General features: G+C 35.9%; 1 protein-coding gene across 5 annotated transcripts in view; it reads right to left on the bottom strand.

Moving 5' to 3' along the window:
* Positions 1-27,232, bottom strand: part of VCAN (versican) — a 102,697-nt gene that overhangs the window by 52,431 nt on the left and 23,034 nt on the right. For 3 of the 5 annotated variants that reach the window (XM_019746375.2, XM_019746377.2, XM_019746374.2), the window contains exons 6-7: positions 12,645-12,938; positions 3,143-6,112 (exon numbers count right to left, since the gene is read on the bottom strand). In XM_019746375.2, coding sequence (XP_019601934.2) covers positions 3,143-6,112; positions 12,645-12,938 — 3,264 coding nt within the window. The remainder of the gene's footprint in view (positions 1-3,142; positions 6,113-12,644; positions 12,939-27,232) is intronic. The other 2 variants (XM_019746378.2, XM_019746376.2) reach the window with 1 other exon arrangement.

The following is a 27,232-nucleotide window of genomic DNA, read 5'->3' on the forward strand; positions in this document are numbered from 1 at the left end:
TGAGCATTTGCATAATAATATTTGCATATTTCCAAATTATTCTTTGATTTAAAGACACCAATAGGTCAGTTTTTAAAAACATTCACAGCTCTGTCACACTAACCTGTGACATTTCAGATGATTTAGAGAAAAAGCATTCTTTTTTTCTTTTTTTAAAAAAGCCCAGAACTACAGAAACTCTTTCTATACCTTTAAGTCCTATAGACTTCATACATGTTCACAAAGAAAACCTTTAATAATGTTTCAAAATGCAGGTGTGCAAATTACTCCTGAAATAGACAGGAGTCATGTTTTCAGTATCCCCTGAACCACTGTTAAACACACCCCATACCATTTTTCAGCTCATAAAACTTTTATGAGCTGAAAAGTTCCTTCAGATTTTTTTAACTGCTAACCATAGTTACCCTCTAGCAACAGCACCCTAAGTTGCTATTAAGATCCATTTAAGCAAATATAACATAAACGTGTCCTGAGTAGCATGTTTTGTTTCATAGCAGTAAAAAAAGAAAATCAAGATTTATATGACTTGCTGAGTGCAGCAAAAAAGTTATGAATGCCTTGTTTTAGTGTAGCATGGGTGGTATTTTTGCTTACTTGGATATACAGTATGTGTAGAGGTCAATTCTATGTTTGTGATTAGATTTATACAAATTCATACATGTACCGAGGATTTTCCAGTCTGGAAAAATGTGCCTTGATACCTAAAAAGGTTGTATTTTTCCTTGTTAATGTACACCTGCCTTAGAACTCATTAATTTAACATCTGCTTTAGAGTTTTCTCTTGCCAAAGTTCAAAATGCTTGAAAAATTAAATTTCTCATAGGAAACAAAGTAAGTAAAAGTAAGCAGTTGGACCTGAGTAAACCTCATTGTCTTCTTAAGACAATACATAATGCTTTTAATCATTATGAGAATGGCTTATAGAAAGCACTCAAAAATGATAGATAGAAGAGAGAAAGAGAAATAGAGGGAGGAAACTAGACAAATAGTCCCCCAACACACAGACAGTGGAATCCCGTCCTCATGGAGATAACCTAGTATTCTGTTTCCACAGAGTTTTGTAACCAATCGTTATCAATGCTGAATAAAAATTAGTTTGAAGACAAATCATGGTCCCATGTTTTAAAAGGGGAAGGAAACACCTAGTCATGTCTCCCAGACCCAGCTGAATTAAGTTCACAACTCAAATGTAAATATGCACCTTTGTATAAATGGTTTCTAGTGAGGTTACTCAGACCCTCCATTTCGGGTAACCATTTATAAACTTAGATTTTTTTTTTTTTCTGATGACTGCCAATTCTTCCAGGGAGATCAAGTTTCACTTTTCCATTTTGTAATTTGATCACTCTAAACTTAACACACAGTTTACCATTTAGAAGAGTTTTTAAATGCAGAACACTTTTTACTGCTTTCTAGATTATTGGATTCAATTTAGTATCTACACTAACAAGGAAGTCAATTGGGAAAAACTGCTGCATCATGTCTCATTCAAATATTTTGTTTTAATTCTCAAATTGTAAGCGTTGGTAGTAATTTTTTTTTCACTTCTCTTCACTTCTTTCTTTTTCATAGTAACACCTTCTTGTCATTTTTTCAACCCTAATGACAGTGATCCTCATTCCGAATATGTGTCAACTCATCTTCTCTCTCCAACTACAGTTCCAAGAGGCAGAAAAGGAATATAAGAGGAAATACGTTATGGTCTCCAAGAAACAGCACCATTAGCAGGAAAATAATGCTCCAATCCTGGCTTCTTTCAACTGTACTGGAAAGTGGAGATTAACGTCAGTACTCTGGGAATGTATTCCTGTCTCTACTATTTACTGCCCTGGCAAGAGCTTTTACAATGAGAAAATTCTGGATAGTTGAAGCTATAAAGTTTGTACAGTACTAGAAGCCAACTGACTTGACCGTAGAGTTACCTGTTCCCAACAGGTGCACTCCTGAGTACTCTAATGAAGATAGTATCACTCTTAAGTAAAATGACACCCTAAAGGGAATATCCCAACAGGAAGAGAGAAAACCTGCTTCAAAAAAAAAAAAAAAAAGTATTCTAACCCAACTTCTCAGAGCTATGTCAAGGAAAAAAAATAAATATTTAGTAATTTAATTCACATATTTAAAATAGAATACAGTAACTTAACTAAGATCAATTATCTGAACTTCTGAATTAGAAAAAGACAAACAAATCTGAATTGATCTATTGAACTGTACCTGCTATATATTCTTAACTCAGCTTACCCAACTTAAAAGACGGTGTGGTCTGACCTTTAAGAAGGAATAAGTTATGTTTGATAATGAAAATTGCAAGTATTAATCAATACAAGAGCACAGCCTGTAAGCATTTCGGAAGAGACAAATAAAATATTTGCACAAAACAGAAGACATTGCAAATATTCCTAGAAATAAAACAATTAAATCATAAAATAAAGAACATTATAGCCTGGTAATGAGGTAATGCTGACATATCCACCTTCTGAAATTATATTTGATACAATGAATTATATTTCCTAGAACTGAGCTGGATTGTATTTGTTCTAAATATTTAAAGACTTGTTAAAATACCCAAGGACAACAGCTTAAAAACAGGTTGAACGTGCATGAAAATAACATTTAAACAACAGACCTATATAACCCACCCCATAAGTCATATAATAAACTTGCAAAATACTGAAAGAGAAAAACCGAAGCACACTTGAGACATCTCTCAGCCCTAGGAATAAGAAATATAGTTTAGCTGTCCACAATGAAGGTACTGAAGGTTAATAGTTAAAGACCAATGGAATGTTAACACAGCCTAGTGCTACCTTGAGTAGTAATGCATGGAAAGACATTGAAATTAAAACATTTTGCTCTGCATGTTTTGAAGTGATGTAACATGATGATTTGGTTATATTAGATGACAAAGCAGGGCTTCTTATGACTTTTAACAAAATCGTATCTAACATTCTTCCAAATTGTATAACATATTCTTCCAATGCTTGTACAAATCTGTGAAGCTAAAACACAGAATTTTTTTCACACTCCAGTTATCTTCTAATGGCAGCATTTGGTAGGTTGTTTTTTTTCTTTTCCCCAAAAGTAATTTTCAAGATAAAATGCTGATTGCCTTCACTGGTATGTCTAGAAAGCAAAGACTTACCTGTCTTGTTTTCTTTGACCTCAATAATAAAAACATTTATGTCAGGGTGGAATTTTGTCCCCACTGGGGATTCTGGAGTGGAAAGTGGCTGAGGTCTGAAGGCCTCTTTGCCTCCCACAGTCGGCTGTCTTGTTGGCTGTGTAGCAGAAGGAGTCGTTCGAGTTGTGAAATACTCTCTATCAATATCGGTTTCCGTTCGCCTGGCTACAATATCCTTAAGGGTGGTGGGAGGAACAGGAGCTGCTGATTCTGCAATGATTACCATGTCACTGGTGGTTTCTTCACCAGGTTCCCCATCAATGAGAGGCAGCTCAGTGGATGCTGAAGTTGTGTGAAGTCCGACTACTGAACTGAAGGCTGTAGTGGTATCACTTGGAACTGTGGCTTTAATTGTTGAAAATTCTGGGAGTTCTGTGGCTTTGGGCTTTTTGAATAATTCTGAGCCTAAATCAGTATAATCTAAGGATGTTTTCTCTCTTTCCTCAGTAGTGGTTTCCTCTAAAAGCTGGGTAACACTGGTGCTGAAAGGTGATGCAACTCCCTTTGGACTCGTACCTTCTCTTTCATATTTTTGTTCGGGCCCTGGACTTAGTGATACCTTTGGACCCATGCTTGGTGTTAGTGTTACCACTTCATCTGTTTTTGCTTTGGGCTCAGTGATAGCAGTAGGTGGATAAGACATACTGTGCTCAATTTTTCCAACTGGAGTTGTTTCTAAAACTGGGACTCTCTCAGAACCTGTCACTGAATGGTCTTCAGTGACAGTATATGCTGACCCATCACTGTCTCCTTCATCCGAAGGTGTTATTGCCTCCTTGGCTATGCCAGCTATAGAACTGAGAGCAGGTACTGGTTTGTCTGGAGTCTGTTCTTTCCAAGGGAATTCTTCCTGAGTTGTTCTCTCTGTAATTTCTGTTGTTCTTATAGTTTCAGGAGAAATAGTTGCCTCAAGATCAGTCCGATCAATGGCATGTATGTCTTCAGAGGGTTCACCGAGAGCTTCATCTTCTGATGGAACAGAAGGTACCAACGCTCCCAACTCTGTCTTGGGAATTATAGAAAGAGGACTGGTATTGGAAGTGTTTACATAAGTAGTAGGTTCTTGGGTGCTACTGTAATTAACAAATGCTGATCCTTCCACATCTGAAGTATGTACAAATTGGGGAACAGTAGATACAGGCCTAGAGACATCCATATCTTCTCCTTCATCCAAAGCACTTCCTTCTCTGGTTGCATGAACAACTAGATCTTCCATGCCTGTGATAGGTAGAACTCTTTCTTCAGTTATGGAATCTCTCAAAGTTGACTTTTCTGAAATGCCTATTGATATAGTTGGCTGAAATCTAACTGTGAATCTCCCATTGTCTGTTGTGTCTTCCTCAGTAAACTGCTCTAATGGCTTTTGAGTACTACCTGGGATAAAAGTAAATTCATCTCCTCCATCTTCAGTGAAACTTGGGATTTCTTTTTCCTTTCCACTCACTCCTGTAGTGGTGGGTAGGGCAGGGGGAAATTTTGGAGAGCCTGCATGTTCAGTTGACCCTAACAGCTTTGAGGTTGTATTATCTTCATCCCATGACCATTTTGATACAGTGACTACTTCCACATTTAAAGTGCTGTGGGATGTAAAACCCACATTCGTTGTCTCGTCTTGATAGCCATCTGTTTCTAAACCAACCAGAGTTGTTATAAAGTCTTCTTCCACATCTCTTGCCTCTGTAGGCACCACACTTAGTTTTGTTGTTGTCACTGTTGGGGACTCAAAAGATTTGGTCATTTCCACTGAAGATTCTGTAAGATGACTTTGCTCTGAGAAAGCTGTAGAGAACTTCATTCCAGAGCCACCTTCTTCCTCTGTTTTTCTTATAAATGGATCTTCGGTGATCTTTTCCTGTATTTTATCATTGATATAAGTATCTGTTCTCAGCTCTGGTCTTTGTGTTTCTGTTTTTTCTCTTCCTTGTGTTATTTCTGTTTGCAGAGAGGGATAAATAACTGTGGCTATTCCTTTGACTAATGTTTTATCATCAGAATAAGGAAACAATACTACTTCTGTATGATGCTGTGGTGGGAAAGGTGTAGAGGATACATCCTGGCCAAAAAAATCTTCAAGTTTCCTACCATTAGTTTGTTTCTCTTCCCAGTTGTCCGTGGATGATCCATCATTGTCACGCATAGTTATAGGTGAGACAATTGTCGAGACTGACTTCACATCTTCTAGTTGAGTAGAGGTGGTGTCTTCTGAAGTCTTTGACACTGTAATGACTTCAGGTATCTGGCTAAAGACCAAGGTACTCTGATCAGATCTAACTGTAAATGTTCTGTCCTCACCATCATCTTCTCCCAAGGTGAATTCATAGTGGGTTGCGGTCACTGATTCAGAAATAGTGCTTACTGTTTTCTTTTCAGTTCTGGCTTCCAGGGTCATTGTTGAAGATACAAATGGTGTTTCAGTTACAGAGAACTCCTTGGAAGGAATGTGCTCTGAGATTTCCACAGATGTTACCAAGGGACCCACTTCTATTTGTTCAATTTGTGCAACTGATTCTTGTGTTTGTATATCTTCCATGACACCATCCCATGAATCAGTAGCATGAGGGGAGATGACAGTTGTTGTTTGGGGCACTTCTTCCTTAATTTCAGATATGTCTGGCTTTCCAAGTGGTCCTGAAACTGAAGGTGAGTAATAGTCCATATCCCAAGGCTTCTTAGTTCTCCCAGCAGGTGTATGTAATTCCGTGGCTAATCTGTATGTGACAGTTTGAGATTGAACTGTGGATTTCTGTTCAAAATTGACTATATTTCCCATAGAAGGAAACTTTGTGGTAATGACAGGTAAGTCAGTGATTAAAGGGATGACTGGTGTAGTTCTGTCAGGTATCATTTGCAGTTCTTTGGATAAACTGTGTGATGCAGTTTCTGCAAGGACATTCAGTTCGATGGTTGTAGCCTCTGATATATTCTGTTTAGCTAGAAAAATAATTTCAAAGAGTTGATTAGACAAGTCACTAATAAAAAGCTGTACGTCCAGTGTTTGTTATGTCCTGCTGTGTATTTTGGGGTGACCTAAAAAGGTTTTATGATGGCTGGGAGTCTAAAAACTATACTTAAATGAACCCAAAGACAGACAATTGAACATTTAATACTCACAAATTGATCCCTTGTTTTATGTTATAAGGATTATCTCTGCTTTTATCCATAGTTATGAATGAATGTTCTTGGTTAAGGAAAGTGAATATTATGTAGTTTTAAGATAAGGAGACGCCTAAAAAAATATAAATGCAAAGTTTGGAAACAGTAGATAGGTGATTCATCAGAAACTACAGCAGCAGCTTGAAACTTAGGAGAATTCAGTACTACTATTCTGGAAGCTTCTGTACCCTGCCTCTAGTTTTCTCCCTTCTTCTCAAGCTGCATCCTGTCTCAGGGGAGCGGGAGTGCCTCAGACTGCAAAACAACAAAAAGCCACATCAAATGTACCCAATTTACATATAAACTATTACATTGTCCATAATGTGGAGGGTTTCATAAAAACAGGATATTAAACTTTTTAATACCACCCTTCACTTGATTCCAGGTGTTGAACATTTGTCTTCCTCTTCCCTCTTCCTCTTCCTTTCAACTCTGTAATGTAGGCCTTGTTTCTCACAAATAATAAAATGTTTCTGGCAGAGGCTGCTTGGCATTTGTTGTACTTCTACGTTTTGTTCTATGACCTACACACTATGTTTGTAACTCTTAAGGGTCTTGGTTCCAGGCTTACTTTAGCGTGAAACCCAAACCTAGAACAGGAAATAAAGTACCCACATGATATATTTTAGGTCTGTAATTACAAATCACTGGAAACAACCCTGAGCATCAGAAAGAATGGACTCAGGCAATAAAAAGTAACATGTCATCATAAAATGCTACATTATAATGCCTCCAGATTTACAGAGAATGGCCTGGCCTGTTTAAGGAAATTTAAATCGAATACAAAATTGACAGTGTTGTAGACAAGATTCCTTCTCAACATAGTGAGAATGTGGCAGCTTAGTACACAATGATTCTGTGGTTTTTTTTTCAAATTCAGACTTTCAAAAATCAAAAAGGAGTTGACACTAAACTCATAAGGAACAGTGCTGAGGAAACTTGTAGCCCTGTATAACTTAAAACTAGTTGTATGGGGAATGCCGGTTCCCCCCATAAGAGTTGTCATATCTGTAGTATCTACTATATCTTGTGTCTTAATCACAAAACAGGGGTCTTTGGAAAACAAAATTGGATACCTTGGATCTCCATCTACTCTGTCAAAACTTAATGATAATTAGGGTCAGTGAAACTGCTCTCTATGATACTAGAATAATAAATACATGTCATTACATATTTGTCCAAACCAATAGAATGTACAACACAAAAAGTGAACCTTAATATAAACTATGGACCTTGAGTGATTATGATGTGTCCGTGTGGGTTCGTCAGTTATAACCTTCAGGTTCCACTCTGGAGGGGGATGTTGATAATGGAGGAAGCCATGCCTGAGTGAGGATGGGGATAAATGGGAAATCACTGCATTGTCCATTCGTTTGCTGTGAACCTAAAACTTTAAAAAATAAAGTCTATTTTAAAAAGTTAATGACAAAATGATGTGATTTTGTTGTACATAAGACTTAAGCTGTGATAGTTCCTCCTTTTTTGGTTTGGTTTGAGCTGTCATTAGCTGTGGTCATTCCCAGATCATTTTAAAGCCCAGATTCATCAATTTTATAACAAAAACTTGGTGGCCATTTACATTATGGTGCTTTTAACTATTCTTTAAAGTCTTTCACTATTTATCCTTTTATATTAAAACAAAACTAAATAAAAAAAAATTGAACTCTTCAAAAATATATTAGAAAACATTTTTCTTCCTTTTTTTTTTAAGAAAAGCTTTTTCTGCATTCATTTAGTGGAAGAAGCTTTGGTCTATTTTGATTGACACGAGCAACTTAAGGAACAAAAGTGTGCTTTTTCTTTTAATTCAATTCTCTATATCTTCTGAAATTCCATATCTGTTACCTCGTTTAAATGCCAAATATTATGTTTGTTTTATAACTGCAATCTGTGGGGAAATAGTAAAATGTACATACAGAGAAAGTTCCCATGGAAACATAATATACGCACTTAGCACACTGAATCCAAGAAAAAATTAATCATATTATCAATAGCAACAAAAAAGCTAATTTTGCTATTTCCCTCTGAGTATTTCCATGACTGATTAAATTAACAGGAAGTAATGCTGCATTAGGACCAAACAGGGCCTGTGAATCAGGTTCCAACCCAAGTTCTGTGCCAGCGACTTTCTACAATGCTACGAAAATTTTAGTGTTTGGAAAACGAAGGACTCAGATTTTAAAAAACTAAATAACTGTATGTCATTGTCAATTATTACTACCTATACCATTTAGTGCTGTCTTCCTCTTGTCCTGAAACATAGTAAAATGACAGCAATATGTCCCAGAGAATCTCCTTTACAAAGCCAAGATTTATGTGAATTTGTTTTCAAAAATGAGAGTTTTCAAAAATTTTAGAGATTTGATTTAAAAAACAAATCTGTTTATAATTAAATTAATTAATTCTACTATTTGGAATGCAAAACCTCAGACTTCCTTTTGGGGCTGGATGGAGTTTTCATCAACTTAATAGCCGATTCCCATCATGACTCAGTATATCTCATAACCTGTGCCATTTGTTTCAATCATTTTCCCTGCCCCCCAAAATCATTTGGAAAAACACAAATATGTGCAAAGAGATATCATCGTAAGAATAACTGCCACTGTATTAATGATAATGATGACGAAGTGAGAACACAACTCTGGATATTCTAAAAGTGTCCCTCCAGAAGGAGCATTCCCATGGAGAAGTTTTTGTATTGGAAAACTACCAGTGTCCCTTCAATTTCCTTCCTGAGGAGGCCAACAAGAACCAGCATGCTCCTTTTCCACAAAAGCTCCCTTCCAACCTTTGCAGCTGTCTGCCACACAGATGTTTCACATCACTGTCCTTATGGTATCTTATGTCCTATGGACTATCTTCTCTGTGCTTCTGCTGTGAGACATGAGGCAGATTTTCTAATAAAATATAAAAACCCTATTAGCAGCATGATACCTGAGGTAACCCATACCTATACTGCCTACATTATAGGGAAGTGACTCATTTCAAATGAGTTCTTCTATATTAAAAGTTGTCTATGAAGATAACTATAAACATAAAAATTCACAAATAAAGCAGATATTGAATAAGTTGATTCTGGGTTCATATCTGGGGAAAAAATAAAGGTTGAAACAATAAGACTAAAATGCGAACGATTTTTTTAAGTTTTATGAAAGAGTGTACACTAAGCGATTCAAACTCAATAAAGAGAAAACATTTAAAAAAAATACCAATTAGGGAAGTTTTGGTACCTATGGTCAGATTATGATAAAGGCACCAAAAAGATAAGCTGACCATAGGTGAGAAGGGCAGGCCAAATTTAAAAGTAAACAAATATGCAAGAAAGACAGCGCATGAAGCGGTGGGTACTTATTTAGCCTCTTTAGACCACCAGTTTTAGTTCCAAACTTCATCAAACAGATGGATGTACAAAAATGAGGGTTCAAAGCAAGATCACATCAATGATTAGAGGCCTATAAATTGAAATTTCAAAACATAAATTGTTGCATGTGAGGAAAACTGCTGATGAGTAACTAAACAGTTTTGTTTAATAATAGACATGACTGTTATTTAGATTTTGGTCTTCAACTTAGAAAAGTGGGCTCAGACTATAATGCAATGGATTTAGATAATTAGAAAAACTATCTGAGTAATAGGATACAAGAATAGGTTTTCTTGGAAACATACTCTATCTCCCTGTCTTTGATATCATCAATAACATCAGATGAGAGATTAACATGGGCCTTGAATGCTTTTGAGTCACTTACATTTGGGGATAAATGGGTGATCTTTCAAAGCCCTGTATAACTTTTCCACAGAACTTGCTTAACTCTGAGGTCATAGAAAATCCAAAAGTATACAATTTAGTTTAATCATCACTGGGGAATACAGAGGAAAACTATTTCACAAAGACATTAATTTACTTGTTTTTTGAACTATTTGACAAGAATCTTTTCGAATTATATGTATCACCACCCATTATTAACATTCTATTCAATGATTTTAGAAGGACAAGGGGATTTAGCAAAGTGAGATTTGGTGTTGTTCATTCAGCAAGAAGTGACTGTAGAAACATTTTCTACATTTCGTAAAAGCAAACGAGAAAAATATGATCATATTTCTAAGTTCCTGTACTTTACCAACCAATTGTACTTCTCTGAAATCACTTTTAGAACTGTTGCTAAGGCCGCGTCTCCTGCAAAATTTACCCTACAGAACTTAGTCACTACTCAAGTATGTGGGAAAAGTGGGCAGCAGACAAGTCATTTTGAGAATATTTTTCAAATTCTTTCATCTACATATAAAGAATCCTTGAAAAATGAATTAGAAATCTGGGGAAGCTGTTGGCATTGTGTGTGGCTTAAGAATGGTGTTTATGTTATATGACTAAACCTTCTAAACCTTTTAAGTGCTGAATAAATTTTGAATATGATAGAGTTTTAGGTAGGTTAGAAACAAAAACGTAGCCTTTAGCTTTGGTGGGGAAAAAAAATTGAACCATTATATTTACAAGTTATATATTTCCAAGTTATATAGATTCAAATATTTTAGAGAGAAAACAATGGACCTAACTTTGCCAACTTTTCAAAGATTTCTACATAGATTTTTAGTAGGTGGTTTTTCTACTTGAATCTAAGTACCTTGTTATTTCATACGTTCATGTGAATTCACCATTTAAATAAATAATGTAAAACACATTGGGATGAATTCTTTGTGGCTACAGACAGACTTTGGTTTAAATTCTACCCTCAGGGAGAAAAAATGTTGTTTAAACGTTTTCTAGTGCCAGTTTTATAAAGCACAAGAAAATATAATCAAGCAACACAGTAAAGTTGGATAATTCCACTTCTTCCCTAATTTAACCTCTCTAACTCCTTTGGCCCAGCACACACCAATCTGATTTTATTCCTTAGTCGTATTAGTCACTCAATGTAAAACTGATCGTAGAGCTTGAACTATCTGAAAATCACTGTTAGGAGAACGCGGCTTAAAGAATGACTATCTTTCTACTTTTGGGGATAAGGTTTCTGTTATTGTTGTTTGTCTGTTTTCCTGAAAATGATTAAGGATGACTTTTTGTGTTATTTCAGGGTCTAGAAAAAAAGTTAGTATTTTCAGTGGCTTTTGATGGCCAATTTGTATTGCGCTGATACACAATATGTGGCTTTAACACTCAGAAAGTTGAGTCCATGGGAGGTGATCCAAGCAGAAGCATCTTAGCTGGGAGACAGCAGTATATGAAATCACACCTTCCCTGTTGCACTAATATCTATTCTGCTGAATACTCAGACATCCCAGCTCTGTGCCTTTTTTGTTGATGAAGAATGCCTGTGTATTTCACTTTAGAAACCAATTACATAATAAGCTAGTGTATTTTCTACTCATTTTAGTTACATATTGCTATAACAAGATATATTGGAAACAGTAAAAACTTCACTGTATTTCAACATAACATAGCTCTAACTTGAACATACTCACATCACTCAAAATTCTAGATCTTTGTTTAGCTGTCACCATATAGACCTTACAGTAAATATTACAAGACTCTGGATTGCTTACTTGTTTTAATTAAGCATTCTACAAGCATGATACTGTACCATGTGACTATTGATAAAATAACTTAAGGTAATTTGAAAAATTCAAATAATTATATCACGAATGTTGAAAATGTTACTTAAAACCAATTTTAAGTAGTAAACCTAACTGAAGATAGCCTATGTTTCGCTGTGCTAAGAACATATATTGTATGTCAATATGATACTAGAGAATTAATTATTAGAAAGCACATATTTCTATTACTTGAAATCAGATGAGATAAATGGAGATTTTTATTTATAGCATGGTTAATTTTTAGGTATTAATTGAACATGATGGTTATCCATGTCATTTCCAAGTACTCACCTGCAATTACTGAAATTTAAACTCTCTGCCATTTCAAAGACATACCCAACAAAGACAAAATAAACAGAATTCAAGGATTCAACTCGGCCACAGTTGGCCTGGGCATTATAGCACCAACAATCTAATTGCATTTCAGGGTTGCAATTAATATTGAATAACTACTCAGAAACACATTTTGTGGTGCAATGGGGCACAGTTAAGACCATACTTTGACATTTCCATATCCCCTTTAAAAAACCGTTTGTCAAACTTCCAATTGTTTTAACCGTTTGCTTGCTTTTGAAAGTCACTGAACTGTTCCCATTCCATGCACATACTGCAAGACATGGAATCCATTCCAACCGCTAGTTGAACATCAACATATGCCTTCGAAGTTTTTTTTTGGTTTTTTTTTTAATCTGTAACTTTAAAAAAGGTATTGAACACTTACGTTTAAAGCAGTAGGCATCAAATCTGCTATCAGGGAGAGGGAAGCCTGTCTGGTTCTCAAAACGATACAGGGTTCTCACCCCAAGTAAACCACCTCCACACTGGGCCTTGGCCACAGTCACAGGGTGGCGAACGCTGGCATCCATCAGCCACCCGTAATCGCACTGGTCAAAGCCGTTCCTCCAAGCCGCATGGAGCTCCCCCACTGTCGCCAGCTGGGCGTCCTGGTTTTCACACTCTTCTTTAGCCTCCTCATAGGTGAATTTATGGGGAGCAGTGATGTGGTATACATCACCTGAAATATGAAGAGGGGGAAAAAAAGCCCTAAGTTTTACTATTCATTCCTTTCCATTTAGGGTGGTGTGGGGGGGAGTTAATGGAAGCATGTAATACATATATGATAAGAAATAACACATACCAGAAAAGTTATATCGATATCTATAGTTATGGCTATATCTATCTCTATCTATCTATCTATCTATCTATCTATCTATCTATCTATCTATCTATCTATCTATGTATCTATCTATCTCCATAAGCTTTATCATTAAATGATTGCTTCAATGTCCTATGGGCATATAGAAGCAGTTATTTGATAATAAAGTTACAATAAATTCTTCAAGATGAGCAAATCTTTCCAGGTGATACTTTGGATTATTGTCCAGAAAATGAGTTTTCTCTTTAATGAAAGAGCCTGTGATGTACTTATTAACATTGTGTGCTGCAAAGAGAAAGCTGTTTGAACTATCACTGAGGTTATTTCACTTTGTTTAACCTATAATCAAATAGTAATTCTCTGACCCTCCTCTTCCATCACTACTATCAAAATGATTAAGTCCCATCAAATCAAACAACAAAGCAAAACAATCTGCAGGGTTTGAAGTTGGGAAGGGATAGAATCCCGTTCCCCTGCCTTCTTGTCTGCCACACAAGGCCGCTGGGATTTTTATTCAGGTCATGGCCAGTCCATGGTCAGGGCTGAGCGTGAATGGAGGCCAACATCATCCCCCATTAAACCAGCAAAACGGACCAAAGTCCCCCTTGAGGAAAGGGATCCTTTTCTTCTACTTGCTCTGCCCAGGATGGACACCTTTTGCAGTCTGTCTGCCAGACGGGCACCTTTTTCCAGTCTTACAAAGACACATGTTTGCTAGCAAAGGCAATAACTAGGTTTGAGAGACTCTTATATTTACTAATCGATTAACAAAGAAAGGGTGAACATTTACTTTGTTTATGACCAGGCCCAATTAGCAGAGAAAATGTTCATTATCATTTAATGTGTCATAATAAAATATTCCGGAAATGCCATAGTTTGTTAAATTGAAACTTTACTTCCAATTTACTTGGGTAGCTAACAAAACAATTGGCTGGAGTAAATTCAAGGAAATTAAATGATGCTTTTCACATATGTACACAAATTGCTTTTTAAAAGACAGAGGCAGCATTAGAGAATATTTAAGCAAAAAGAGCAGGCAGGAGGAGGAATATACAATGAAATGGAGAGGAAGCTAAAATATTGATAGCCTATTATTGTAGCAGCTACAGGTTCTGTTTCCATCTCACTGGCACCGCTTTCTGATTCTATGATATATTAGACAACTGGGACTCCAGAGCTCTCACTATTCAGATCTTCACCTGACTAAATTTAGATGTAACAAGCAATTGTTTAAAATGAGTAGAACCATTACTCTCTCTGAGTGTGTGATAGCTTTATAAAACGAGAAAACTAAGTCCTGGGGAAAATGGCCACATCACACATACTAGCTTTTCTCACTATACATCGAAAATTGCTGGAACTCGGTCAAATCCTGGTAAGAGCTATTTGAAGAGAAAGAAAAATGACTTTTACCTGACTGAAAAAGGTAAGGTCGGGGTGTGAAGAGGTTTGTCCTTAATGATTTAGTCTGGCAAAAGATAGGCATCTCAAATCTAAAAATGTACTATAAGAATGTAAGTTTCCCTCCCCCATCCTTCAGTGTCTCCCTCCCTAATATGTTTTAAAAGCATAAGAGTCACAGTACCAGTTACAGAGTATGTATTCCACAATATTTGTTAAATGAATGGCATTTCAAGTTCTTGTTCAGAAACAAGGTACTCTTTTTCTCCCCTCCTTCCCAAGCAGCACATTAAATAAAGCTAATTCTGTGGCAGGGCTTTGGGGAGCTGCTGTCTGGAACAGGTGATTGATCTCACCTATGGATTTGGTTTAAAGCAACAGGGGGGGAAAGGCAGACGGAGAGACTGCGTCTGGTCGCCCTGAGCAGCCTCATTCACTTCGCATTACACTTGCACCAAGCCTGAAAGGAATGCAAGTGTGAAAGAGGGCAGCACGCCAGTACATTTCCCTCCAAGGTAGAGAACACTTGGGTTTGTTATTACAGCTGGCATATCATTTTTGTTGCCTTAGTTTCCTGCACTGTGAGGTGCTTCTACTTTGAGGTAAAACTACTGTTCCTCTTCAGTAACAGGAGTGATTAGCCAACCAGAGCAGGGCAAGGAATGTAATTAATTGAGTACAACAGCTACGTTAGTCGATACGTTGGGACAAATCAACTTCTCCAAATGCAGCCAGAGCCAAAGGGCTAATGAAGAAAAATGATGGCATGATTTCATGGGTAACTAGCGTGCGTCCCTGTCTGAAACAGCATACATGTAGGCAGTATTAAAGGAAAGAAAGGTTTCAGAAGGTGCTTGTGGGTTAAAAAGACAATTCTCTTATTATTATTAAATCATAAACTTATAGAACTTTTCACATAGAAACTTTTGTTAAATCTGACTTTATACCAAAATGTCAATTTAATTCATTTATTTGGAAGATACAATTTCCATCTAGCTATCCAATACCCATAACAGAATGATTTTATTTATTTGATTAAATTCTGTTATTCCTGAAGGCCACCTATATTTTCCTTTTCATTTATATATAGGAATTTTTCAAACATGGCAAATAAAAATTAAAAAAATATATTGAAAGAGACATCATCATTGGGTTTCATGTAACTCAGATGGAAAAGAAAGCTTTACCTGACATTGAGTTTACTTTAGGGTAAGAATTGAAAGATTTCATCTATAAAGATACATACGCCATAATTGTTGTTTTATTTCAAAATAACGAGAAAAAGAAAAGTAAAACATTTACTTTAACTCTTGTTCCAAAAACTACATATTTAACACTTCCTAAATCATAACTGTTTAACATGAATATTACCTTGCCCACTTCAAAAACCTAACGGTATAGTGAAGCATAAACACTATAGAATTATTTTACTATATCTTGAAGCTCTTGTAATTAACACTGAATGTATACCCAAAGTGATAAGTTAAATATCCAAGCTTTGCCCTTCGTATCAACCTCAAACTATTAAGACCAAGACATCTTATACTTTTCTAAAACATGCCAGAATATCCTGGCATCAGTTTCCTACTAAAACCCAAACCAGAAAATAAATAAATACATAAAAATAAACCAATAGGTAATACACAGGTAGCAGTAATTGAAGTACCTTATTTTGCTGTGTATCATGCATTCTTTTTTGCCCAAATTTGTGAGGGAAAAATAAGGATGTGCATTATACATGGGTAGTACTAATTCTGTATCTATATAAATGTTTCTAATTCTTTCATTTATGCTTATGATTTAAAAGTGTAACTCTGGAAACCAATAAGGATATATATATGCAAAATAATACACTGGAATACAATGATCGGCTTTGTTGAACTTATGACAAACTTGCAACAACAAAGAGCTATTGGCCTGTACGATTTGTAAATATTGTAAATTTGTTACCGGTACATAAAATTTCTTGTACCTTGTATCTGTTCTTGTGTTTTGTAATTATTTGTTACATAAAATTTCTGGTACCATAATGTTAAAATAAATGCCAAAATTCCTTTATAATACAAAATACAAGTACTTAAAATGTAAACAAATAAAAATTTGAATTAAAACAAGATTGTTTTCCCTGAAAATTTGGGCCAAAAACGTGGGTGCACATTATACACAGGAGCACATAATACACGGCAAAATACAGTTATTCATATTACTAAGAGCTGCTGATTTCTAAGACATCTATAACCTCTAGTCAAGTACTTTTTGATTCGTTAGATACGTGGTTTTAATCAGATAATACTTGGACATTATATGATTTGTATCTAATATAATACAAATGGAGGTGACCTGCTATTCAAACCAGAATTCATTGATTAAAAGCGTATTGCTGAAGATGCTGATCAGGAACATTGTTAACTTATGGTCCAAGTTCTAAGAACATGATTTCCAAAAACGTCTTCCACAGAAAACTGGTGACCCTTGAGATGTAACTATAATAGGTATTTGAATGCGAGCAGGTTCCATGGACAAGTGCATTTAGAAAACAAACACAAGTCATCTGATAGTTTTCATTTCTGCAAGCTTCTCTGAGCATTTAATGGACAGTAGTTCCTGAGAGTCCCCACACCCTTTGTCCAGAGAACTCTCCTTTTCTAATAGAATACTACTTAATAGACCATGGATCTGTTTCATGGAGTAGTTTGGAAAACACTGCTTTAGAGACCTATGTGTTGCTATGAAGAGGAACCTCAATTGATCCATAACAAATACAACTTTGTGTTAAGTTTTCTGGTTGCCTGGGTGTCAACCTGCTCAGGATAGAAGCAGAGTACGTGGATAGGGTTACCGCACAGAATCCAAGCAGGAGCCAAAAAACTAAAGAGAGTATGTAAAGCAAAGGGCATCTGAAGTCCACTGCTTCTCAGGGTTGCTTCAAAGATTGCAAGTGAGCAAAGGGGCCTGGGGCAGAGCGGGGAACCCTAATGAAGTGTCTAAGACAGTATTTAAGCTGAACACAGAAGGAGTGCATTTCTTTAAAAAACACTTTTTTTGCAAAAAATAAAACAAGATACAGCAGATAAAAGTATCAGGCTTTCTCCTCAATAATACATGGTAGGCACACGCTTCCATACCGTGTACCAGAGAAAAATGCAGGCTGTGGGCTAAGCACTGACCACTTTTACACTGAGAAAGCAGTCAAGGAGTTAAGACTTTCAGTTGTTATTGATCTACTTTCAGGTTTTAAATCTACCATCAGGAATTATTTACAGGTCAAATTATATGTTCTCAACTATAGCACAGTGGGATGAAATTAAACAGATAATAAGTGTAGGTCAGTAACAATACAAGAACTCCAGTCTTGGTTCAAAAATAAATTATCATAAGAGGATGTGTGATTTATAGAGGATGTAATACAGAATTGCATACCTGAAATTTATCTAACTTTACTAACAATTGTCACCCCAATAAACTTTAATTTAAAAAAAAAAAAAAAAGAGGATGCACCAAGAGATAAAATCTAAAATCCAGAAGCAAAGCCAAATCAGGAACCAAAGAACAAGAGAAAGAGAAAGCAATCATGGGGGGGGGGGGGGGGGGGCATCAAGCAAAGCAACTCAGTGCATTTGCTTTGTTTCTCTCCAACCTGAATTAATTGGTCAGGTTGGGTAAGTTCCTACCCTGAGAGTATCTTAAAGGCACCTCTTTGCCTCTGATGTACGTAAGAAAAATTCCCTATGAGTTTTTATCACAGTACCACCTGTAGAGTGAGAGGCAAGAAAGCAAAGCCTTCTGTGAGGGAAAAGATTTACTTTATTAGCATAGGACAAGGCTGTTTGCTACATTTATTCCTGAATACTTGTTTGTAAACAATTTCATGTATTTCAGATTTACTGGATAGTTACCTTCCTTGAAGGAAAGCATCACTTTTGTAAGTTGACTATTAAGTTCCAGATGAGACCTCATCAAAGCAGCAACATCCATAGGGCACTTACTATCAGATTGGTAACTAGAGTACAGATTTGGAACATGTTTCTAAATGTTGTCTGTTTATGAGAGAATACTTCATTTTTCTCTAATTAAAGAGAGCAAATAAAATGTCAGGAGAGAAATATACAAAATATCTTTTTATATACACAAAACAATGCCTTACTGAAGAAAGAATAATAAGTTAATTGAACTTGTTTTAAGTAAGAATTCATCGAGGTGTGAATACACATTTACGTTTGTACACACATAAAATATAATGTAGAACAGAGGTTTTCACACACAGGATAATTTGGATATTTATATGAAAAACATATGCAGTATCTTAACCCATACTTGTCCAAAATTTTAAGTTAAATGCTGTGGCTTTGAATTATTCCTGTTATTTCAACTTTCTGGAAGAAATTGAAAGATTGCTGGTGAAGGTTTAATATCTGCTGACATTTCACAAACTAAATTTGTCTTATTCGTGGAAATTAACATCATCAGAATTATTAAGAAAAAATACTTTGACAACTAACTGCTATAAGACTTCCTGGAAATCAGAGCACATGTGCTCTTTTTCTGCACTTCTAATTGCTAAATGGAAAAGCAGCTTCTTGGCAGACTCAAAAATGACATATACTGAAAGGCAATCAATGATAAAAACAAATCAAAACGTAAAAAAATGACCCACACTGCTCAAAAGCTGGAGTTCATAACCAGGAATAACTCAGAAAAATTATGAAAGAGCCTGGGTCTACGGCAAAGCTAGGATAGGCTCTTTCTCTCCCCCTGACAATTCCTTGCGATCACGAAGGTGGAAGGGGGAATTGGCATCAGTAGACCACAGGTAATTACTTAGTTCTTTCCTAGACTGCAGCTGATAGGCTACTCTCTGTGGTAGTCACAGCTGAGATCTCAGCATAGGTTTCTAGCTGAATATATTGCCTGGTAGTGTGATAAATGTTTACACTTCTTCTGTTTATTTGTTCTCCTAACGATTCTATCCTGAACTGTTTGGTCTAAAAATTAGTTCTTATAAACAAATCATGATTCCTTTAGCCCATAGGAGAACAGAACTCCCTAATTTCTTTTCATTATAAGGAAGTTTAAGATTTGTACATATTATTGTATTTCCTTGCTATTTGGGTCAACAGAGTATATAAGTACTAAATGTATGCAAAGAGTAGATACAGTGTGTGAGCTGGAAGTGAATGCCTATAAGATAAAACCATTTAAAGGATATGGCAAGTACCATGGGGATAAAAACAATGCAACATAATTATTGTTAGCTTTGAAGTTTTGGATTTTTACGTTTTTTTCAAAGGCAGTTTCTTTCTCTCTCTCATTTTGCCCATATCTATGTACATAATATCAAAGCAATGAAGTCTAATACCTATTATCCTCTGGATCATGGAACCCATCAGCTGTACATGTTTGGTTAACAGCTAACAAACAATACCATATAATTTTTTGAGGGCCAATATTTGTAAATAATTCAAAAGCATGTCAAGTCTCCCTAAGATTTGGTCCTTTAACCTGCACGGAGGCCAACCTTCTGTCAACAATGACAAGAAAACCTTCTGGACTAAGATAACTTCACTCCATTTCTAGCATTGGGCCGGTGATGTTTCTAATTTGGGAGTAATGAGACTGTAAATCAGGTCAGCACTTTTCCAACTTCTCCCTCATTTTAGTAGAAGAAGCATAAGGTGGTTAAAGTGGAAGTGTAAGGTGGCTTACAGCATAGACTTTGGGTTTTGAAAATTTTAACCTCTAATTATTAGAGAATTGTCATTTGTTGGCTGTGACAGTCAGTTAACCTTCTCTAAATCAGATAATATTCATGGGGAAAGGAATCCACATCTTTGTCAATGTGTTATTACACAAGATCTCATGTATGTCAATTTGAAGGATTTAAAGACACAGGAAGCTCCACTAAAATTTAAACATATTTTTATGGTTTTCAGGATGTTGATCTCATTCTTTCCCATTGACAGAGCAGTAAGATTGTAATTAGAATGAGAAAGAAGTTCTAAAAAATTTCTGGTGTCTGAGTCTTTAAAATATGTAAGAGATTGAACATGTTATTTGGTCTGACAAGCACAGTATGGCTGCAGGTCAAAACACAAGAGGATAAGCCTAGTTGTGTGTGTGTGTGTGTGTGTGTGTGTGTTGCACTTTTCACAGCCGAGAAGTAAATGGCCACTGTGTTGTCCAAGAAGCTCTTTCAATTCAGAGCTCCAGGAGACCCTGACATCAAAAAATTAAAGCAAATGACTGTCACATGCTTCAAGGAGCTTATGTCAAAACATTTCTACTTTTTTAAGGTAAGATATAAAGTGAAAGAAAACTACTATAGAAAAGCCTAAGGATTCCATTAAAAACCTGTTAGAACTAATAAACAGGGTCAGCAAGGTTTCAGGATACAAGATACAATATCAATATATAAAGATCAATCGTATTTCTATACATTTGCAACAAACAATCAGAAAAAGAAATAAAGAAATTTCCATTTGCATCAAAAAGAATAAAATATCTAGGATTAAATTTAACAAAAGTACTGTAAAACTTATACTCTGAAAGCTATAAAACATTGTTGAAAGAAATTAAAGAAAATCTAAAGAAAATCAGAAAAACATCTAATTTTCATGGATCCAAAGATTTAATATTGTTGAGATGGCAATACATTTCAAATTGATCTAGAGATTCAATACAACCTCCATTAGAATCCCAGCTGGCTTCTTTGTAGAAATTGATCTGATTGTAAAATTAATATGGGAATTCAAGGGACACAGAATAGCTACAACAATTTTGGAAAAGATGAATGCAGTTGGTGGATTCACATTTTCCAATTGCAAAATGCATTACAAAGCAACAGTAATCAAGACAATGTGGCAATGGCATAAGTACAGACATACAAATCAATGGAATAGAATGGAGAGTCCAGAAATAAACCCATAAATCTACGATCAATTGGTTTTCAACAGGGTTCCAAGATCATTAAATGGGGAAAGAATAGCCTTTTCAACAAATGGTGCTGGGACAAGTGGACATTCACATGCCAAAGAATGAATTTGGACTCTTACCTCACACTACACATAAAAAATTAACTCAAAATACATCAAAATAAAAGTAAAACTTAAGACTTTGGAAGAAAATACTGAAGTAAGTCTTCATGACTGGGGATTTGGCTATGTTTTCTTAGACATGACACAAAAAGCACAAACAATCAAAGAAATATTAGATTGAGTTTCATCAAAATTAAAATATTTTGTGCTTCAAAGGACCCTACTGAAAAGTAAAAATACAACTCAATGAATGGGAGAAAATATTTGCAAATCATGTACAGTATCTGAAAAGGCACTTGAATCTAGACTATATAAGGAACTCTTACAACTCAGTAACAAAAAGACAACCTAATTAAAAATGAGCGAAGGTTCTGAATACATCTCCCAGAAAATATATAATTTGCCAAGAAGCACATAAAAAGTTGCTCAACATCATTAGCAATCAGGGAAATACAAATCAAAACAACAATCAGATGTCATGTTACACCCATTAGGATGGTTACAATAAAAAAGTCAGATAAAAACAACCGTTAGCAAAAATATGAAAGAAGCAAGACTCCAAAATACTTCTGGTGAGAACTTAAAATGGTGTAACCACACTGGAAAATAGTCTAGCAGTTCCTTAAAAAGTTGAAAATAGAATTACCATTTCACCTAGCAATTTCAATCATTGCAATCAAATCACTACTACAATTACTACTCAAATAAAATTAAAATCTTTTTAAATGATACATCAGAGATTTGGGTGAGCTGTGAGAGTACTTTGCATTGTCTTGGTTTGTAAGACTGCCTGTTGCTCTGCTGGGGAATCTTTGGTGGCCGTGAAAGTTTACTGTAGTGGAACAGAAAAAAAAGTCCATTTCTAATCACTTAACATCCCTGTGCCTCAGTTTCCTTATGTGCAAAAAGGAGAGGTTGTTTTTTTTAAATGCCTGACAAACAACTATATAATAAACAGTTTCGTTCCTTACCCCACCTATGTAGCTACCTCACAGTCAATCTATTGGCGTCACTGTACTGAATGAGGACATCATTTACCAGAGGTGCTGCTAGCGTGCCAAGCCTCGTTGCCTTCATCAGTTGCTCTTTGCTAGACCATTCAAACACTTAAACAGAAACAACTCCAAGTTCAGTTGCAAATCCCTGGTAAGACATGTTAATCTCCACAGTCTATAGCAGAAGCACAACCACAGCTGTGATCTGTGATTCTGTGAGTTCTACAGAGAATAGCTAAAACGTTTCCCGCATTTTCTAGCACCAACCTCAAACAATGGGGAGAGGTTCTGTAATCCAGAATCAATATTTGAATTATCTGGTGAACCACAGGGTGCAGGAAGCTCTTCTAGCTGACTTGGGACTTTTTAACTGAATAAGTCCAGTATCACTAGTTCTTAAATAATTCCCACTAGTGAAGCCGTCTGTAGATTATGTGCTATAAATTCTATTACAATGAAAAGTCAATCTGAGAATCCGCAGGCAGGAAATCACACAGTTTCCAAATCTGATATCTGATTTTGGTCTAATAGAAAGCTCCAAAAAGCCCAAACTAAGTCTCGCTCTAAGACCTGTTAATGACAGGCCTTTACCTATTTAGTTTGTTTTTCACACCTAAAGGAGCTCACAGGATAACAGAAAGAAAAGGTTATTTTTGGTTCTAGGTCAGAACAAGGATAACATAGAGGCATCAGACAAGTCATAGAGGTGACAGAGTTATCCTGGATTTTGACATGAGGAAGCAATAGAGAGATTAACCTGTGATCTGTGAATAGGTACAAAAGAACAAATCCCAGAAAGCACAATTGGCTGGGTAGGCAAGAAAGGGAAATTATTGTGGGAGGCTGGAAAGAAAAAAGGAGTATCTCTCTAGGAAGGAATTATTTCTGAGACACCACAGAAAAGAGAGAAAGGAGAAATTCAATATTATGGTGGTGTAATAAAGTTATTTTAAAAAAATGCTTAATAAATTTTGTGAACAAAGCTTGGCATTTTCCCCAAATATTATAGAAACAGAAAGGCGGTGGAAGCAGTCTCCGAAAAGACAAAGTTTGGAGAAATAATGCAATTACTACCAAGTATTTCTTGAGTAACTAGTATGTGTCTATTACTGGAATAGATCCTTCATTGTGATTGAAAGAGTTTATAGGAGAAGTTTATGACCATATCTCTACCAGGAGTTCACAGAAGTTTTGCAGAAATAAAGCTAATAGATAATATTTTGTATCTGATAAGCATAAAGCAACCAGAGAACAATTAAACCAAATATGTGGAACTGAGTGTAAGAACAGTGGGAGTTCAGAGTCAGGAAATCTCAGTATGAGCTGTAAGAGCCAAAGATGGGCTTTTGGGAGCAGTGTTTTCAGGCACAGGGAAATGCAGAATGTTGGAAAGCTGAGAAACGAGTGTTCTCTGAGAAGACAAAAGCAGGCGTGCAGACGGGAGCAAGCATGGGGTTTGTGGAGGACATGTGTGCAGGCTCATGCTGGAGAGAGGGAAACAAAGTTGAATAGGTTACTCCCGAGCCAGGATTACGGGGCTTCAAAAATCAGGCAGAGTTTGTGCTTGAGGAGGAAGGCAACAGAAAACTCACTCCTCAACTCTGAGTAGGTGAATGACATAGGTGAGGTTTTAAGAGCTTCGATGGCCCTAAAATGGGCCCCTCGAAGATCTGCTAAAGGCATGGGGATAATTGGTGAGAATCAGAACCAGCGATGAGACACAAAAATGATTCACAAACTAGAAATATGGGTATGAGATTCAGATGAGAGTTCAGGGCTGGCAATGCAAAATTAGAAATTAACATTTTCATTTTCTTCTTTTTGCTCTTTCTTGTTTACTTTTGTACCCCATTCATCCTACAAGGCATTTGTCTTACAGTTCATATACAAGAGAACACAAATGAAATTAAACAAGTGACTAAGGAAATTGGAGCAATGGGAAATTGGGAAGCAAGTAGAATTGTGATAAAGCCTAGACAGATGTAAAGTTATCCAAGGGGCAAGTATAAAGCAAGTTGAGTAGAGTAGGCACTTATAGTTTGGAGGTTCATTTATTAATTCACTCATTTATCCACTCTACCTATGGAGCACCTATTAAGTGCCAAGGACATAGTGGGGACACACATAGTTCCTTCCCTCCCAGTACCCACAGTCTAGTAGGAGAGAGGGAGGGGTAAGCAAACATTTGCACAAGGGTTATTATAGTCATATATTCAAGTTTCAGAGATGGTAAACGTGACAGAGATCAACTAGGGCTCAGGTGGGGGATACAAGATGAACTAGAGAGCCCACAGTACAGAAACATCAAAGTGCTGGGAAGCTGTGTGAAAGCCAGGGACTCGGAATAGTAGGGTGGTTGTTATTCCGAGTAAAGTAAAAGCCAAAGGCCAGGGCTATATAGAAAATACAGGTTATAGGATAGGATTTAGGTCCATAAGGTTGCCCATGTCAGAGGGGCAAGGAGCTCCTGGATCAATCATTTGTCAGGTCAGGAGATAAGACTGGAAGTATTGATTCATTTGTAGGAAACTAAGAGCGTCGACCATGAAAGAAAGCAGTCTGACCTTATCTACCATCTTCTGATTTATCTGCGGGAGAATTAAACCCGTATATAAAGAAAACAAATAAAAAGTCAATCTACTAATTTCGTTAAAAAATAAAGATTCTTTAAACGTTTGAGTGTTTTTTCCCCCTTTTTTAGCTGAAATATTTACATTGTACTCCATTCTTTTCAACATTCTCCTATTTATCTTATTTAGGAATTATTTTTTGCTATGGATATAACTGGACACATATACATCCTACTAAACTTCCAGTTTTCTGTACAGAAATACATTAATTCACAAAGCACTTTCAGAAGCATTTACATCCTCCACTGGTGCAGTCTACATGTTTACGTGCCCAAGACCCCTTTGTAGAGAGGTAGACACCAGATGCATTCCTGAACACTGTGATTCAAGAAGGTAATGTTCTAAGCAGAGCATAACTGGTTTCAAACAATAGAGGACAGATAATATAGGAATTTTTATTTTGCCACAGTATTATTTTTAATTATCCAATAATGTTCAAGCAACTTATCACATTCAAAATGCCTTGATATAAGAGTCACCCTTCTTCATAATGTAACCCATTTCCAGTTATTTTCTCTATCCTTCGAAGTACCATGACTCAGACTTTGACAGAGCATTGCATTCCTAACATTTTAGATCAATTCTAGTTTTAAGAAACTTCCAGAGAAGAAATTTTATTTTCTGTTAGGTTTCTTTCTACATTTCATGATATTCATTGTCAGAAAAATTTTCATTATATGGAACCTAATTCACAGAATTGAATTTTAATTCATTTCTTCTTTTTACGAATTCAGTGGAAATAAAGAACCTTTCATATACCCATAAGCTATAATAACAGCTATTACTTGTTGACCACTTTGTGCCACACTCTGTGATAAAAGCCTTACACATTTACCCATTTCATCTTCACACCATGATTCAAAAGTAAGTATTCTTGTCTCCATTTCACAGAAGAAGAAACTGAAGCTTAGAGAGATAATGGCTTGCTCAGGGTCTCATAACTACTTAAATGACAGAGCTGTGACTCAAGCGAGGTCCTTCCTATTCTTAATTATCAGAAATGTACCTGCCTCCCAAGTGTCCTCCCTCAGCACTGTCTTTACCACTCCTAAATAACTCCAATCCTTTATTCAGTTTTCTGAGTTATGCAATCATCTCAACTCTAAACCTTTTCAACATTTTCCAAATCTACCTTATCAGGAAACAGAGATTCAAATTCCTAATAAGGGACCCGCTCTGCGTTTTCCAAATCCACTTTACCAGGAAACTCAGATTAAGCTTCCTAATAAGGATTATTTTATGAGTCTTAATTTCTAGATTCCTACTTTAGAATCTTAATTCTACTAAATGCTTGGTAACAGTGTTCTGTTACTGAATCATGGCTAATATGCAACCATAATGTCTAGACCATTTCTAAGAAGAACACAAGCTAATATCGGAATGCTTGTTGAGTGCATATAACTCATGTAATTGCTCCTTTATACTTAGTACATTACTTGTTAAAATAGGATTAAATACTGTATTCATATGCATAACTGTACTATAATCACCACCTTGGGATAAGAACCAGATTCATTTTTCTCTCCCTCAAACTGGCTGAATTTAATTTACTACAGTTATTTAAATTTTATAAAGAAATGCATGTCAGGATGCACATGACATACAAAACAAGAAAGTAGAAAAAAACAAAAGGTTGATATTCTGTCAACTAAATATCTTTCATGATAAATAACTAAATTAAAACAAAATTATTGTGTTTTTGAACTAGATTTCATTTTATACTTCACTGGCCTTTTCAGTAGACCATCTGGAATAATATGGCTTCTGAGTTGAACTAATTGCACCTTGTTAATAACTGTGTTATGTGTTCCAACACATTAATTCATTCTGAGTACATCAATATCTCTAATTTTTACTGTCTCTGCCACCACTCTCATACACACTTGGCTGTCAAAAATACAATAAAATATAGGTGGGAATTACTATAGCTGTGAATATAGCAATAAATATCTCTTGTGAGGAATTTTGGCTCACTTCAAATAATCTTTTATCAGTGTGGCACTGAAACACCAGATGTAATTTTATATAAACTTTCCACACAGATTTTTAGCAACTCACAGTTTAGCCTATAGTCTTTCCCTCCAAGGGAGGCCATA

This window comes from Rhinolophus sinicus, linkage group LG03 (genome assembly GCF_036562045.2).
Source record: "Rhinolophus sinicus isolate RSC01 linkage group LG03, ASM3656204v1, whole genome shotgun sequence".
In the NCBI taxonomy this organism is placed as follows: Eukaryota; Metazoa; Chordata; class Mammalia; order Chiroptera; family Rhinolophidae; genus Rhinolophus; species Rhinolophus sinicus.